Source organism: Alligator mississippiensis, chromosome 5 (genome assembly GCF_030867095.1).
Source record: "Alligator mississippiensis isolate rAllMis1 chromosome 5, rAllMis1, whole genome shotgun sequence".
NCBI lineage: Eukaryota > Metazoa > Chordata > Crocodylia > Alligatoridae > Alligator > Alligator mississippiensis.
The window spans coordinates 153,297,495-153,313,455 of NC_081828.1; the positions used below are offsets into that span (position 1 = coordinate 153,297,495).

Sequence of the window (15,961 nt, forward strand, 5' to 3'; positions counted from 1 at the left end):
TAAGAGCATTGCTTGGGCACACAGGGATAAAGTCAGGAAGACCAAAGCGCAATTGGAGTTGCAGCTAGCAAGGGATGTAAACAATAACAAGAAGAGTTTCTACAATTATGTCAGTAGCAAGAAGAGGATCAGGGAAAGTGTGGGTCCCTTACTGAATGCAGGAGGCAACCTTGTGACAGAGGATGCAGAAAAGGCTGAAGTGCTCAATACCTTTTTTGCCTCAGTCTTCACAGGCAAGGTCAGCTCCGAGACTACTGTACTAGGCAGCGCAGTTTGGGGCAGGGGTGAGCAGCCGTCAGTGGTGAAAGAACAGGTTAGGGACTATTTAGAAAAGCTGGACATATACAAGTCCATGAGGCTGAACAGGATGTACCCAAGGGTGCTGAGGGAGTTGGCTGATGTGATTGCAGAGCCATTGGCCATCTTCTTTGAAAACTCATGGTGATCAGAAGTCCTGGATGATTGGTAAAGGGCAAACATAGTGCCCATATTTAAGAAAGGGAAGAAGGAGGATCCAGAGAACTACAGACCAGTCAGCCTCACCTCAGTCCCTGGAAAAATCATGGAGCAGATCCTCAAGGAATCCATTTCTAAGCACTTGGAGGAGAAAAAGTGATTAGGAGCAGTCAGCATGGATTCACCGGGGCAAGTCATGCCTGACCAATCTGATTGCCTTCTGTGATGAGAGGACTGGCTCTGTGAATGCAGGGAGACTGTTGGATGTGATGTACCTTGATTTTAGCAAGGCTTTTTATATGGTCTCCCACAGCATTCTTGCAGGCAAGCTCAGGAAGGATGGGCTAGATGAATGGACTGTGAGGTGGATAGAAAACTGGCTGGAGTATCGGTCTCAGGGAGTAGTAATCAATGGCTTGTTGTCTAGTTGGCAGCCAGTAGCAAGTGGAGTGCCCCAGGGGTAGGTCCTGGGGCTGGTTTTGTTCAATGTCTTCATCAATGACCTAGAAGATGGCATAGCGTGCACCTTCAGCAAGTTTGCGGATGACACCAAGCTGGGGAGTGTAGTAAATAGGGCTAGGAGTGTAGGGTAGGGCTAGGATTCAGAGTGACCTAGACAAATTGGAGGATTGGGTCAAAAGAAATCTCATGAGGTTCAATAAGGGTAAGTATAAAGTCCTACACTTATGGTGGAACAATCCTGTGCACAAGTACCAGCTGGGGGCTGACTGGCTGGGCAGCAGCTCTGCAGAAAAGGACCTGGGCGTTACAGTGGACAATAAACTAAACATGAGCCAGCAGTGTGCCCTTATTGCCAAGAAGGCTAACAGCATACTGGCTGCATTGGTAGGTGTGTTGCCAGTAGGTCTAGAAGTGATTATTCTCCTCTATTCAGTACTGGTGAGGCCGCATCTTAAGTACTGTGTTCAGTTTTGGGCCCCCCACTACAGAAGGAACGTGGACAAATTGAAGAGAGTCCAGCGGGGGGCAACAAAAATGATTCAAGAGCTGGGGAACATGACTTATGAGAAAAGACTGAGGGAACTGGGCTTATCTAGTCTAGAGAAGAGGAGAGAGAGGGGACTTAGTAACCTTCAATTACCTGAAGGGAGGTTTGAAAGAGGATGGAGCTAAACTGTGCTCAGTGGTGGCAGATGACAGAAGATGGAGTAATGGTCCCAAGTTGCAGCAAGAGATGTTTAGGTTAGATATAAGGAATAATTTTCTCACTAGGAGGCTAGTAAAACACTGGAACAGGCTACCCAGAGAGGTGGTGGAAGCTCCATTCTTGGAGGTTTTCAAAACCCAGCTAGATATAGCTTTGGCTGGGATGATCCTGCTTTGAGCAGGGGGTTGGACTAGATCACCTCCTGAGGTCCGTTTCAACCCTAACTTTCTGTGATTCTATCATAAAACTAGTGAAATCAGTTCCTTTTACTGTAGAGGGGATGCATTTGTGCTCTAAACATCCTAGTCCTTCCCTTCCCCAGATACTATTTAATTTAATTTTAATTTAATAATTATGAATACCTTGAAACTCATAGGCCTTATCCTCAAAGCTAGTGACTAGCCTCATTCCAATTAGGTTTTGTCTGAAAGTTTCAAGCAAGAGATTAATTTAAAACAGGGGTGGGAAAAATGGCGGATCCAGGGCAGTTGCCAGACTCCATTTCCTAGCAGTGCCTGCCTGTGTGGCTGGGGCTAGTTTGCATGGACACCCCAGGAGCAGCCAGACTATGATAGTGCGGGGCCGGGATTTCTATGGAGACTGGCCCCAGTACTGCTGGCAGGGCACATAACAGGGCACAGGGCTGCTCCGGAGCCGGGCTGGGATCTTGCAGTGGTGACAGCGTGGTCTGGAGCTGAGGCAGAGCTGTGATCTACTGCCTGCACATCCCTGCCTTGGGCATGCAGGCTGCAGATCGTGGTTCTGCCCTGGCTCTGGACCACGCTGTCACTGCCACAAGATCCCAGTCCAGCTCTGAAGTAGCACCCTGCCCTTCAGTATGCCCTGCCAGCAGGGGCGGAACTAGGGAGGGGGGGCTATGACCACCCCAAAATTCACCATAGCCCCCCATAGCCACCCCTCCCAGCAGTGCCACTGCCATCGCTGCTGCCTGCCCTGCACAGGTGGTAGCAGCTGAGCCTGTCCTGCTCCTGCCTGCAGCACAGCTCTTCACCACCAGATGGTGCCGCTGCTGCCTACCAGTGCTGCTGGGGTTGGTCTCCACAGAAACCTCAGCCCCACACTATGGTAGCACAGCTGGTGCTGGCCCCAGCTCCATGGGCAGGGACTGCTGGGGAATGGAGTCCACTGTTGGCCAGATCTGACCTGTAGACCAGACTTTGCCTGCCCCTGATTTAAAGGTTCATGGGATGAAAAAAATGTTTCTGAATGAATCAGGAGGCAAACTTTGCAAACCAATCAGGATTAAAATATTTGTGTGGACAATGTAAAGATCAAGTCTTACATTTGTTCGTTCCAGACTTCTCTTACCTTTAATGGGAGATCTGCATCTATAAGCCACGTAGCATTGAAGGTTAATTGTCTAATATTAATCCAGATCTCAGTATTGTGATTTACCTCTGACAAAGTAAAGACCTTATTTTTAGCATTATCTAACATGGCTTCTATTTTTGCACTATATTCTGGACAAAAACAATTTTACCATATTTTCAGTCATTCCAATTTATAAAAATATATATTCAAATATCTATCTGCCATAAATTGTACATATGACTAATTTGAGGTGAAAACGGAACCCAGATAGTAAACATCTGTTAGTGAAAATAAACTGACTTGTCAGTTAACCATGTTATATTTTACATATTAGATTAACCTACTGGGAATTTTTAAAAAAGAATGGGGAGTAGGAGGGTATTAAGTAGCTACAGTGTTGCTTGTATTTGTACTAAACAAGGATCACTCAGTCATAAGTCACTTGAATGAATGAATATTTTAACACAGCATTGTAATTTATTTTGAATTATAGTACTGTAAAGTGGTGTGCTAAATAAATATTTCATTTAGTATACCTAAAATGTAATTTTTATGCTTCATTTTGAAAGCTTGAATACAGGAGGAACCATGGGGACCATTAAAATCTTGACATTTACCATTTGCAGTAATAAAGCATGCTGTAGTATTTTTTTAACCCATTTACTTCCATTTCTCATTCCTGGCTCTATATCTGATTATCCATACAGGATAATTAAATACTGTTCAAGCAAATATCATGGAACAGTAGTATGGTGAACCTCAAGATTTTAATGGTATCCAGTGAGAAAAGCTGATTCCCAAATAGGAAAGATAACTGTGACACAATCAACAAGATGTACTGTGATAGCAATTCAGCTCTTTAGCATTTAGTTCTTGAATCAAGAAGGCACATATGCTTTAAGCATAAGCACATACTTAAAGTGCACAAACACTCCCATTAAAGTCAGTAGGACTCCTCCCATGCTTAAAAAGTTTAAATACCATCCTGAATCTTGGCCTTACATATATTTTAAATAAGCAATACCTGGTTAGTAGCATCAGTACAAGGAGACAGTTCAACAGGACCTTCTGATACACCCCCTCTGGATCTGTAATCTGCACAGAAGCCAACACCAGTATTGTGCAGCTGTGAATAAATAGTTATACTGATATAAAGCGCTATCAATTAAAAATAAAATATCTTTCAATTTACTTTTATAGGATAGCAGTCCTTTTATTACCTCTTTGTAAGTTTTAATTTATAATTAGCAATAAGGGTTCTTTCTCTTATAGATGCAACCAAATATTCTTGGCACACAGGGCCAACTGGAACCTTGATGCAGGTGGAGTTACACCAGAGATCAGTTTGATCCAGTGATATTTAGTAAGATTAGAGACATTCACCTCTGGTTTAGAATTACTAGGCCTCACTGAATTTGTGTCAAAACATTTTTTAAACTAGGTTTTGACTAAATGAAGAGCTGTGTGGTAAGTTTTTGTATTCCTTCTAAACCTCTAAAATGTTTGCTTGGTTGGAGGAAGCATGATTTTATGAACAGGGCAATGAACAGGTACTTGGGAGATCTGGGTTCAATTCCTGATTGGGAGCCTGACTTTATTTTACTCTGTTTTCTTTCCTCTCCAATTTTGTCTGTATTGTCTAGATACCATATTTTCTCACATACCAAATGCCCCCAGATAAGACACACAACTTGTTTTTTGAAAACAGCAACAAGGCTATGTCCTAGCCCCTGGCAAGGGCACTAGCAAAACTGTTACTTCTTTACTGTAACTGGTTCCTGTAAATAATGACGAGTTGCTTCTATACCACAAACCTCATCCGCATACTGCATGCTCAGTGGCTCTTCAGCCAAAAGCTACTGCCTCACCAGCAGCTGAAAAAGAGTTAACACTGGACTCCACCAATGCTACCCGCTGTTTCAGTCATTTTAGCACAGTGTCCCTGTTTCTATTCTAGCAAAGAAAAATCAGCTTCCTCGCTTAATACATGCACCCCCAGTTTGGGAGGACTGATTGTGGAGAAGGAAGGTGTATGTGGTATGCTAGTAGATATGTTCAGGGTGGTGTTGGTTTTATCATATGCTTGTGTAGTGCCAGGTACAATGGGTTTTCTAACAAATACAGTAATGCAATTAATTATTAATAATAATAAACTTCCTCCTACCTTGCCAGAGAATTTTGGTCTGTCCTTTGGCAAGTGAAGTTCAGGGTACACATTTGATATAAACCAATGAAAATCTCTACAACCCAACCTCTTTTGCAGCTGAAGGCTCTCGTTGCAGTCTGGTTTCTCCACCTCAAATGAGAAAGCAAACGACAAGGGAAAGGATATTGAACAAAGCTGGAAGAGAGAGACTAACCAGGGAGGCTCAGTTCTGACAGCCCATATACACTGCATGTTGCAATTAATGCATGTCTCTCACATGGTGACTCCCTCCTGTAAATTTATTCCACAGTAGCAGTTAGTCTAGTGATACAGGGAAAGTAAATATTTTGCAGATATGACTTGGTGCGGGAATTAAGGTCTTTATTCCAAAGCCAAGTGAATTTTCTTGCAAAATTAGTAACTTTTTACATTAAGGCTTATAACATGAACATACATCACCCTCTACTCAATCCCTTTTCAAAATTTTAGAGGAGAGAGAAAAAAAGTCAGGGATTTGCAGTGTGTGGAACAGTAACAAATCTAGGCTCTGGCAGACCCAGCAGCTCCATTTCATTCCTTCTGAGAGCTACAACTCATGTGACTGCTAATCTCAACTGTGGCTGTTTCTTACAATGGATTTGCCTCATCAGTGTTGGCCCTGGTCTCAATGCAACAACTATTTACTAAGTGAAAAGAATCAGCTTCTCTCAGGCCCATAATTTGAGCAAATTCCAATAAGCCATAGAAACAAGGTGAGTGTACAATGAATCTGAGGGGTTTGTAAAAATGAACAGAGCTGCTTAAATTTAGCAGGACCTAAAAAGCTGATGTCATCAACTATCATTGTCTCGTGTTAATTACAGTTTAGATTTGGTGCTGGATACAGGACCTCCAAATCATCTGAGATGAAACTCCTTTCACTTTTACATTAACAACCAAAAAACCCCAACAGGATAAACATGAAAATAAGGAGCTTTATTAATCCATAGTTATGTTCACACTGTAGATATGCTGGGCAGAAAATTCCATGAAAAAATGTATACCTTTAAATACATTTAAAGGTATACATTAGGTATACATTTAAATACCAAACAAAACCATGAAAAAATGTATACATTTAAATTGGGGTTCAGTTTTTTATCACCAAGTCAATGCCATCGAGATTTTTCAGTGGCCAGCAGGTGGCCCTGTTCACCCTTTTAGCACAACAAATCCCTGAATACTAAGTATATCATGATGACTGCAAGTAATTGGTAGTGCTTCAAACGGTTTAATTTAGTGCCTGTATCTATTAAACTACATGATGCTGCATTGGCATGAGAGCATGGGATATGGAAGGAATGTAACAAGGAAAGGGATGTTCTGGGTTATGGTAGATTGAGTATAAATAGTATAAAATAGCATAGTTGAGGGTGCTTCATAGTATATAATTCCAGTATCCTGCACAGAATCAACTTTATGGCAAAGATTCAGGTGCTTTCAGAAAATAACCAGCAAAATTGAAGGCCGGAGAGTTTATTAGTTCAAGGTAAAGTTAGTACTAAGCTAACAAGAAGCACCTTCAGTTGATTATGTTAAATTACTTAAGGAAGCAGCCTTTCATTGTTGGAGACCTGCATGGGACTTAATGAAAGGAAAGTCTGAGCAATGGGGTTTAAGTCCTGTAACAGGGAAAAGAAGCAACAATTCTGTTGACAAAAAGTGAAAATCAGAGTGAAATAAAATGTTCAGGTCTCAGGTTCCTGGGAGAATCCTGGTGGAGAGTGCTCACATGATGCTCAGGACTGCAGTAACTGGGAAATACCTGGTTAGGACTGAACTGCAATGCAAAACCTGTGGGGAAATGTAGATAGTGCTTACTCATACCCTGCTTACCTCTCATATTGTCATCAGACATTTGATAAGGAGTGAGGGGAGAATGTTTCTGATATAATGAAAGTTATTGGAATCAAAGAAATAGGCCTAGCAGCAGTATTGTCAACAATGGTGCAGCTTAGATTGCAAAACTCCCGAAATATAAGATTATATACATGATCTAGTTCAATCTCACTGTTGTATTCAATCTGTCCCCAACTAAACTGTGATTCTAGTGCAGACTGAACCAGTCTGGGAAGAATGTTAAATTCTGATACTTTAGTTAATATGACCCTCTCTAGCAAGTATTTAATTATCTTTTAAGGCTGAGTCTTCTAATGAAAATCTAATTTGTATTGGTTGGTTGGGATGTCTGTATTTTTTATATCCTGACTTTTTTGTTACCTTCCTGTATGCTTCAGCTTAGTTTTGTGAGTTATTTGCAGCTGTTTCTGGACATCCATGAACTAAGCAGGGAGTCACCTTTACTGTGAACATTATATTTCAGTGATTGCTTTCCTAATCCTGATGTATTCTATGTCTATTTCTCTGCTGACAAAACACTGGAAATGTCAATATGATACATGGGCTACTAACAAAGCAGCAGGAATCTGCTAAAGAGAAAAACTCATAACCCTTCTTCCCTCTCCTTCTCAGTCACAAGAAGGGTTTTCTTTTCTCTCCCCTACTGAGAGATGAGCCATCATTTATGCCTTTACCTTGCTGATTAAGGATGCCAATGTGTTATGCTTGTAGAAGTTCTCTTTAAAAGAACCCAGCCAAGTCTCTGCTATTCGGATTTTGTTCCTCATCGTGACTTCTTCATAGGGAAATGCAGGTGGGATGTGATTTCGATAGACATGTCCCACTCGTGAGCATGGAAGGATTTCTACAGAACCACCACAGAGCCAGGCCTGTAGTACAGATGAAGACAGAAATTGGTTTCAGCGTCAATGATCTTCTAAATAATTAATCACTTTCGGCAGCACTGAGAGCAAGGTATAAGTAACTTAGTGCAAAAAAGTGAAGTAGTCACTGAAATCAGTGAAAATTTATTCTGGCAAGTGGCTAAAAATCTAGATATCTATCCCAAGCTCCAGTGCTCAGTTTATACGCATCCAACAAAAGCAAATTCCTTTTTCTTTTTACCCTGTTCCAATATTTTATCTGGTTTAGCAGCAGGACAGGAAGAGTATCCTGCAACAGTGCCTCCCCAGTGTGAGCAAATGTAAAGGGTATATAGAAAATTATTACCAAAAGCCCTTATCAATTTACTTTATCTGACAGCCATGTTAACAGAAAAGAGAAGGAGAAAGAAGTCTGCTCTCCCAGTACATCTATGAAGACTGCAAAGGAAGGAGAACATACAGACAAGTTAGGCTATGACATTTGTGCTTGAAAGCAGTGTTTGGGATGCTTCAGGCTGCAGTTGAATAACTGGTATGTGGCACTTGCATATGGATGGATATGCACTTGAGCACCTATGGTCTCACCTGTGGTCTGTTGCTGCTAACTGATCACATTATAATGCTGGTGTAAATGGAGAGGCTGCCACAAAAGTCAATGCATTCACTTACATTAGCACTGAATTTAGCACAAAGCCTACTGGGGAGGCATTTCTTTTTCTGTTTCCCTGAGCCATAATAGAGTCCATAGTATTCATGTCTTACAGTCTTCAGAACTTTCTCATGTGAGATATTCAGTATGCATGATCTTCTTTAACAGGAACAGCTTGAAGTATTGACATTTCTATTGTTGAAGAAATAAAGAAATGTGCTGCTTTTGCTGAAGTGTATGCAGGGGGAAGTTTAGCAACTTTCAGAAGGTGGTAAAATCTCTGTCCTGTCCTCAGGGGCTAAGTACAGGCATTTGGCAGCATTAGGATGAAGTTAAATTGATTCAGAAAGGCTGTCTGATAGCAGGTAAGTCAGGATGAAGGTAGGGAGGGGTGCTAGCCAGGGGTTTGGGGGTCTAGCAGGCTGGAGGGGATTGAGCGTCCTTTGGGGGATGGAAGGGGAGGCACAACCTGTGGGTGGAGTTGGGGGGGCAGGCACAACTTGTGTGTGGGATGTGGCACAGACATGACCCACAAGATGTAGCGGGGGAAGGCATGACCCACAAGTTGTGCAGGTGGGGTGGGGGGCCTGGCACAATCTACAAGGGGTGGAGGGGGCAGGCACGACCTGTGGGTGAGGTAAGAGGGGACAGGCACAACCCATAGATGGGGTAGGGAGGGAAGGCATGACCCGCAAGGGGTGGATGGGGCAGGCGTGACCCACTGGTGGGGTTGAGGGGGGCAGGCACAACCTGTAAGGGGTAGGGGGGGCAGGTGTGACCCACAGGTGGGGTGGGGGTACAGGCACAACCCATGAGCTGTGGGGGTGCAGGTGCATCCTGCAGGTGGGGTAGGGGGGAAGGCACATCTCACAAGGGGCAAGGGGGACAGGCACGACGGGTGGGTGGGATGGGGTGGGATGCCCCCCCCCCATAAGTGAATCTATAGCCCCAACCCTTCTGGTCCCTCCCTGCTGGGACTTACTTGCTAATAAAAGTGGCTGCATCCAGAGCAGCTTGTGGGATGAGGGTTGAGATGGCTGGCTGGTGGGGCAGGAGGGGGCAAAAAATATTCCAGTGTGGGGGAAGCAGGGTGAAAAAAGCAGTCAGTCCCAAGGCTTTTTCAGCCCAGGCTTTTCCAGGCTGGGTTTTCCTGGACTGATTGCTGGTCATGGAGACTGGGTCTGTAAGTGTAAGGTCAGCACTGGGATGAGGGGGAATGCCATACTGGATCTGGTATTGGCAACGGGAGATGACATGATAGGGGACCTCCAGATCGGTAGCCATTTGGGAGACAGTGATCACCTTATAATAGAATTCAACATAAGACGTGGAGTGGGTAAGGTAACTAGTAGGGTGAAAGTGCTAGACTTTAGGAAAGCTGATCTCAATGCACTCAGGTGATTAGTCAAGGACGCACTGCAGAGTAGGAGTTTTGAAGGGATGGGAGCCCAAGAAGGGTGGCTGTGCCTTAAGGAAACGATCCTTCGGGCACAAAGCAAGACGATCCCCGAGCGAGGCAAAAGAGGGAAAGGGGCCAGGAGGCTTCCCTGGCTGACCAGAGAAATCCAGGGCAGCCTAAGGGCCAAAGGGGGAGCACATAAAAAGTGGAAACAAGGTGAGATCACTAAAGATGAATATACCTCTTCTGCTCGTGCTTGTAGGGAGGCAGTTAGACGGGCCAAAGCTACCATGGAGCTCAGGATGGCAACCCAAGTAAAAGACAACAAGAAATTGTTTTTTAGATATATAGGGAGTAAAAGGAAGGCCCAGGGAGGAATAGGACCCCTGCTAAATGGGCAGAAACAATTGGTGACAGACAGGGGGGACAAGGCTGAACTCCTCAACGAGTTCTTTGCCTCAGTGTTCCTAAGTGAGGGGCACGACAAGTCTCTCACTGGGGTTGTAGAGAGGCAGCAGCAAGGCGCCAGACTTCCATGCGTAGATCCTGAGATGGTGCAGAGTCACTTGAAAGAACTGGATGCCTTTAAGTCAGCAGGCCCGGATGAGCTCCATCCGAGGGTGCTGAAGGCACTGGCCGACATCATTGCAGAGCCACTGGCGGGAATATTCGAACGCTCGTGGCGCACGGGCCAAGTCCCGGAGGACTGGAAAAGGGCTAATGTGGTCCCCATTTTCAAAAAGGGGAGGAAGGAGGACCCGGGCAATTATAGGCCGGTCAGTCTCACCTCCATCCTTGGTAAAGTCTTTGAAAAAATTATCAAGGCTCACATTTGTGAGAGCCCGGCAGGGCAAATTATGCTGAGGGGAAACCAGCACGGGTTTGTGGTGGGCAGATCGTGCCTGACCAATCTAGTCTGCTTCTATGACCAGGTTACAAAACGCCTGGACACAGGAGGAGGGGTGGATGTCGTATACTTAGACTTCAGGAAGGCCTTCGATATGGTATCCCACCCCATACTGGTGAACAAGTTAAGAGGCTGTGACTTGAATGACTACACAGTCCGGTGGGTGGCGAATTGGCTAGAGGGTCGCACCCAGAGAGTCGTGGTGGATGGGTCGGTCTCCACCTGGAAGGGTGTGGGCAGTGGGGTCCCGCAGGGCTCGGTCCTTGGACCGATACTCTTTAATGTCTTCATCAGTGACTTGGACAAGGGAGTGAAATGTACTCTGTCCAAGTTTGCAGATGACACAAAGCTATGGGGAGAAGTGGACACGCCGGAGGGCAGGGAACAGCTGCAGGCAGACCTGGATAGGTTGGACAAGTGGGCAGAAAACAACAGGATGCAGTTCAACAAGGAGAAATGCAAAGTGCTGCACCTAAGGAGGAAAAATGTCCAGCACACCTACAGCCTAGGAAATGACCTGCTGGGTGGCACAGAGGTGGAAAGGGATCTTGGAGTCCTAGTGGACTCCAAGATGAACATGAGCCGGCAGTGTGACGAAGCCATCAGAAAAGCCAATGGCACTTTATCGTGCATCAGCAGATGCATGACGAATAGGTCCAGGGAGGTGATACTTCCCCTCTATAGGGTGCTGGTCAGACTGCAGTTGGAGTACTGCATGCAATTCTGGGCGCCACACTTCCAGAAGGATGCGGATAACCTGGAGAGGGTCCAGAGAAGGGCAACTCGTATGGTCAAGGGCCTGCAGACCAAGCCCTACGAGGAGAGACTAGAGAAACTGGACCTTTTCAGCCTCCGCAAGAGAAGGTTGAGAGGCGACCTTGTGGCTGCCTTTAAGTTCATCACGGAGGCACAGAAGGGAATTGGTGAGTATTTATTCACCAAGGCGCCTCCAGGGGTTACAAGAAACAATGGCCACAAGCTACCAGAGAGCAGATTTAGATTGGCCATTAGGAAGAACTTCTTCACAGTTCGAGTGGCCAAGGTCTGGAACGAGCTCCCAAGGGAGGTGGTGCTCTCCCCTACCCTGGGGGTCTTCAAGAGGAGGTTAGACGAGTATCTAGCTGGGGTAATCTAGACCCAGCACTCTTTCCTGCTTATGCAGGGGGTCCCTTCCAACCCTAACATCTATGAATCTATGAGCCAAGTTTAAATTCGGCGGCCATTTTGGACCCAATTTAACCTCCCCAGATGTCTGTACTTAGCTAGGCAGGCCATGATAGCCAATGTGGTTTTGTTTTAATGAGGTAATGCTTCTTTCTTAGCATTTCTGGAGGTTGCCACTAGATTGTACTGGATCCAGGAACTTTGGAGGTAGAGTACTTTTGAAATGAGAAATGTCTTGTCACCACGTGCTTTTATAGATAGCTGTTATTTTTCCTAGTTGCTTATGCCATTTAGATTCTGTGCTCTTAAAACACACACACATAATAGATACACTTGTTGATATTTCACTCTTACCCTTATAGATAATTCTAGATTTTCTGCCCCCCATAGGGTCATGTCAGAATCATAAGCTCCAATATTTCGGAAGTAATGTCGGTCCATTGCCACAACTCCACCTGGTACCACAGGACTTCTAGAAAGAGCACAGTTTAACACTGAATCTCTACGTGGTTTAATATAGCGAGATAAATAGAGGATGAGATTTACTCTTGTCCATTAAAAATGATGCATGAACCCATGTTGTTGCTGCTGGGTGGGGTGGGGGAGTTTTAAAACTGCAATTGTACTTATATTTTAAAAGACATTTGTATCTACATGTGTCTGTGCATTGCTTGGCAGTTGCTGAGTGGTGGCAGGTTTTGAGGCTTTATAATGAATCATTTTTCTGTTGGGAGAGATGGGGCTTAGGGTATTTCCTACTCCTAGTGCAGTTTATTTAATTAACAAACGTATATGATGTCCGTTTACTTTCACTGAAGGTGGCCAAAACAGTGCACAGACATGTCCGTTGGTAGAACACCCTGGTAAAAAAACTATTATGTAAAGGTTTGCAGAGAAGAGGTGTCTTTCTTCTCTCTGACACTTTTGCTCCCAGAATACTCTGTTTTTGCATCCTGTCTCAGTCTTCCCACATGGAAGTCCTTTAGCTTGCAGCTAGTGCTGAGAAATCGGGATGCACTCAATACTGTATCAGCTAAACTGCTAATTCACTGAAGACTGCTGCTGCTCCTTGGATCCTGTGTTTGAATTAGACTTTTACTCTTAGAGGGAGTGGGGAGGTCTGCAAAAAAAAGGGCTGCCTATCACAATGCCCTAACAAATTCAGAGACCCCCCAGGTTATGATTTTCAAATCTTACAATGGGGAGGGAAGAGGGGGGGCTCATTTCTTTTGGGGGGCTTAGCCTCCCTGAGCTCCTCCATAATTCAAACCTGGCTTGGATCTCTCAAAAGCTGACTTCCTCTCCTCCTTCACTGCCTCTCCTTCCAGGGTTCCTCAGCTCTCTGTGACCTCCTGTTTATTAGTGTCCATGATGGCTCTAATGCTCTCAGTCCCCTCCATCTGCCTGCTCACCCCTTACTTGTGTCACTGATTCTGTTGCTGAACTTCCTCACTATTTTTCCCCAATCTGTGCCTCTTTTACTGTTGTAAACTCTGTGCCGCTACTCCCCTGCCCAGGTTCAACACAGTGTTCTGCTCTTCTGCTCTTGTTCCTGTGCCACTGACTGCTTCCCGACGAATTTCTGTCCCTCCATGGGCTTCCTCTGCTGCCCTTCCCCAGCAATTTCTACATGTTCTTCCACTCCATGTGAAATCTTCTTCCTGAGCTATTCCATCGAGTAACTGCCCCCATTTGAATCCCCCCTGTAGAACCACATCTTCCATGTCAGCTGCAAGACATGCAAACCAACTTTTTATTTCTCTTATCGATCATGTGACTCAATTGCTCACATATACAGTGGAGAGGACTATTGACACTGAAACTGAGGATTGGTGCGAGAGAAAGTAGGGGGAGCTGAATCATTGAGTGAGGGCCAGGGGAGGGAAATTTAATAGGTTATTTACACATACATGCACACGCAGAAATGGCAAAAGGGTGTGTAAGGAACAAGACGAGTTTACTGTCACCCTAGTTACTCTGTATGTTTCATCCTCCCACTCATATCTTGTACTATTTGGAGTAATGCCCATGCCTTTATCTCTAGAAAGCACTTACCAAACTAGGCGCCACTGCAGTCTAGTAATAATATTAATAAATTAAAATGTAGTGATCCTGTAATCTCAATATAAACCGATAAACCTATTCCCTCAAAAATAATTAGCCAACAAGTGCATGTAATCCTGTCTCTTAGCTGGCAGATGTGCTAGATTCCATGACCATGGTGCCGAGGTGACAGTAAGCATAGTGGCTAATGAACTGTTACCTGATGGGGCTGATGGGAGACTGGCGTACCTTCTCTTCATGCTCTGGCAGCGACTCCCAGTGAAAATCTAATTTCCAATCAAAAACACCTCGTTGCAGGTCCACAGAGTGATAATACTGAAATGTCTTCCAGTCTATGACATCAATGATGGGAGAGACAATTCGATTTCTGAAAAGAATTTTTTTTCTTTTAAAGGTCAAGTTAGGGATCAAGCTGACAGTGCATGAGTAAACCATTTGGTTTGGGGTTTAATCATACACAGTGCCAAGCACTCCTGTGGAGTGCTGAGTGGCCGCAATTCCACTGCTGACAGGAGTTGAGGCTGTTTAGCATGTTGGAAAATTGAGCTTATAGTGAGGAAACTGGAACATATCAATCATAGTCATTTCAACATTATCCAAGACCTTACTTTGGGTGCACCGTCAAAATGTACCCTCCTACTTTTTATATTGCACTGCCACCTACAAGCTCCAGTCCTGGATTGTTCAAACAGGGAACAAAATGATAATCCCCTGTAGTTGCTCTGAATCTTCCAAACCAGCTGACATAGTCTGATCAATAGTCTGCCTTCTGATAGCACAAATGCATCAGTAAAGGGTCAAATTCTGTTTTAACAACTTTGCATCCTTAATGATGTCAACAGGGTTGCACAACAGGTGTGATAAAGAGCAGACTTAACTTGAAGAGTGGAATTTAGGAGGAGTACTTTACTTTTCATTTTCTACAAATTGGTCATTGGGAGAGAGCTGTTTTTTATCTATGTTCAAATTGAAAACACAAGTGTATAATACACATCCTTATTCTACATGATAGTGGTTGCATATAGTCTTGGTTTCTAACCCTCAGTAAAATTTGGATGTACTTGAATAGAACTATTCTTTAATTTCAGAAACTTCATGATGTTTAACAATGCACTGTATGTCATCCTGAAATAACTGGTACATCGGAATAGAACACAAAGGTATGAACCCTGTCTTAGTTTCCTAATATATCACATTTGGAAATCATCTTTACGGGGCCTGTTTACATAACAAAACTTATTCTGGAAGAAAGTTGAAATAACTATTGTGGATTAAACTACACCAGACAATGTCACTCTTACTAAGGGAGTCCACATAGAGAGTTATTATGAGGTAGCTGTTACATAATTACTCCCTGTGTACGCAAACCCTGAGAGAAGAAATGGACCCTTTTTTGTAGAAATCGGAATGTTTTGCATAAGAAACTTCAAGTGCCTCCTCTTTCAAAGATTTATGTCTCTTGGTCAGAGATCAGTTTTGAGAGAGAGAGGATTTCAACATACTTCAGCCAATAGGGGGAGGGCCATCATAGAAGTCTTCAAAAATCAGTTTTCTTTTGCTTTGGCTTGGCACTAAAAGAAAAACAGGTGCCAGCTGTGAAAGCTGTCAATTTTGTGTGATGGTTATATGACCTGGGCATATTTTCCCTGCACTTTTAAATCACCGTAGTAATGGTTTGCAATGAAAGTGGGGAGGGACTCAGTCCTTTGTTTATCACAGTCATCACTCCATAAGAAAGGATTTTAGAAACACACAGAGAAAAGCTAGCCATTGATCTTCAGTGGTTAGAGGGGAATTGAAGAGTACAGTTAAAACTGCTCACTTTCTCCTTTGTTCTACTCTAAGAGGCAGCTGATGTGTTAGATGCAGGTCAACTTAAAAGAAATAGGAGGAAATACTTTCACACAGGACTAA

At 44.0% G+C, this 15,961-nt stretch overlaps 1 protein-coding gene across 1 annotated transcript in view; it reads right to left on the reverse strand.

Moving 5' to 3' along the window:
* Nucleotides 1-15,961, reverse strand: part of GALNT15 (polypeptide N-acetylgalactosaminyltransferase 15) — a 38,488-nt gene that overhangs the window by 3,741 nt on the left and 18,786 nt on the right. Inside the window, exons 4-8 of the mRNA XM_006262379.3 lie at nucleotides 14,247-14,414; nucleotides 12,338-12,455; nucleotides 7,676-7,870; nucleotides 5,121-5,252; nucleotides 3,981-4,082 (exon numbers count right to left, since the gene is read on the reverse strand). Coding sequence (XP_006262441.1) covers nucleotides 3,981-4,082; nucleotides 5,121-5,252; nucleotides 7,676-7,870; nucleotides 12,338-12,455; nucleotides 14,247-14,414 — 715 coding nt within the window. The remainder of the gene's footprint in view (nucleotides 1-3,980; nucleotides 4,083-5,120; nucleotides 5,253-7,675; nucleotides 7,871-12,337; nucleotides 12,456-14,246; nucleotides 14,415-15,961) is intronic.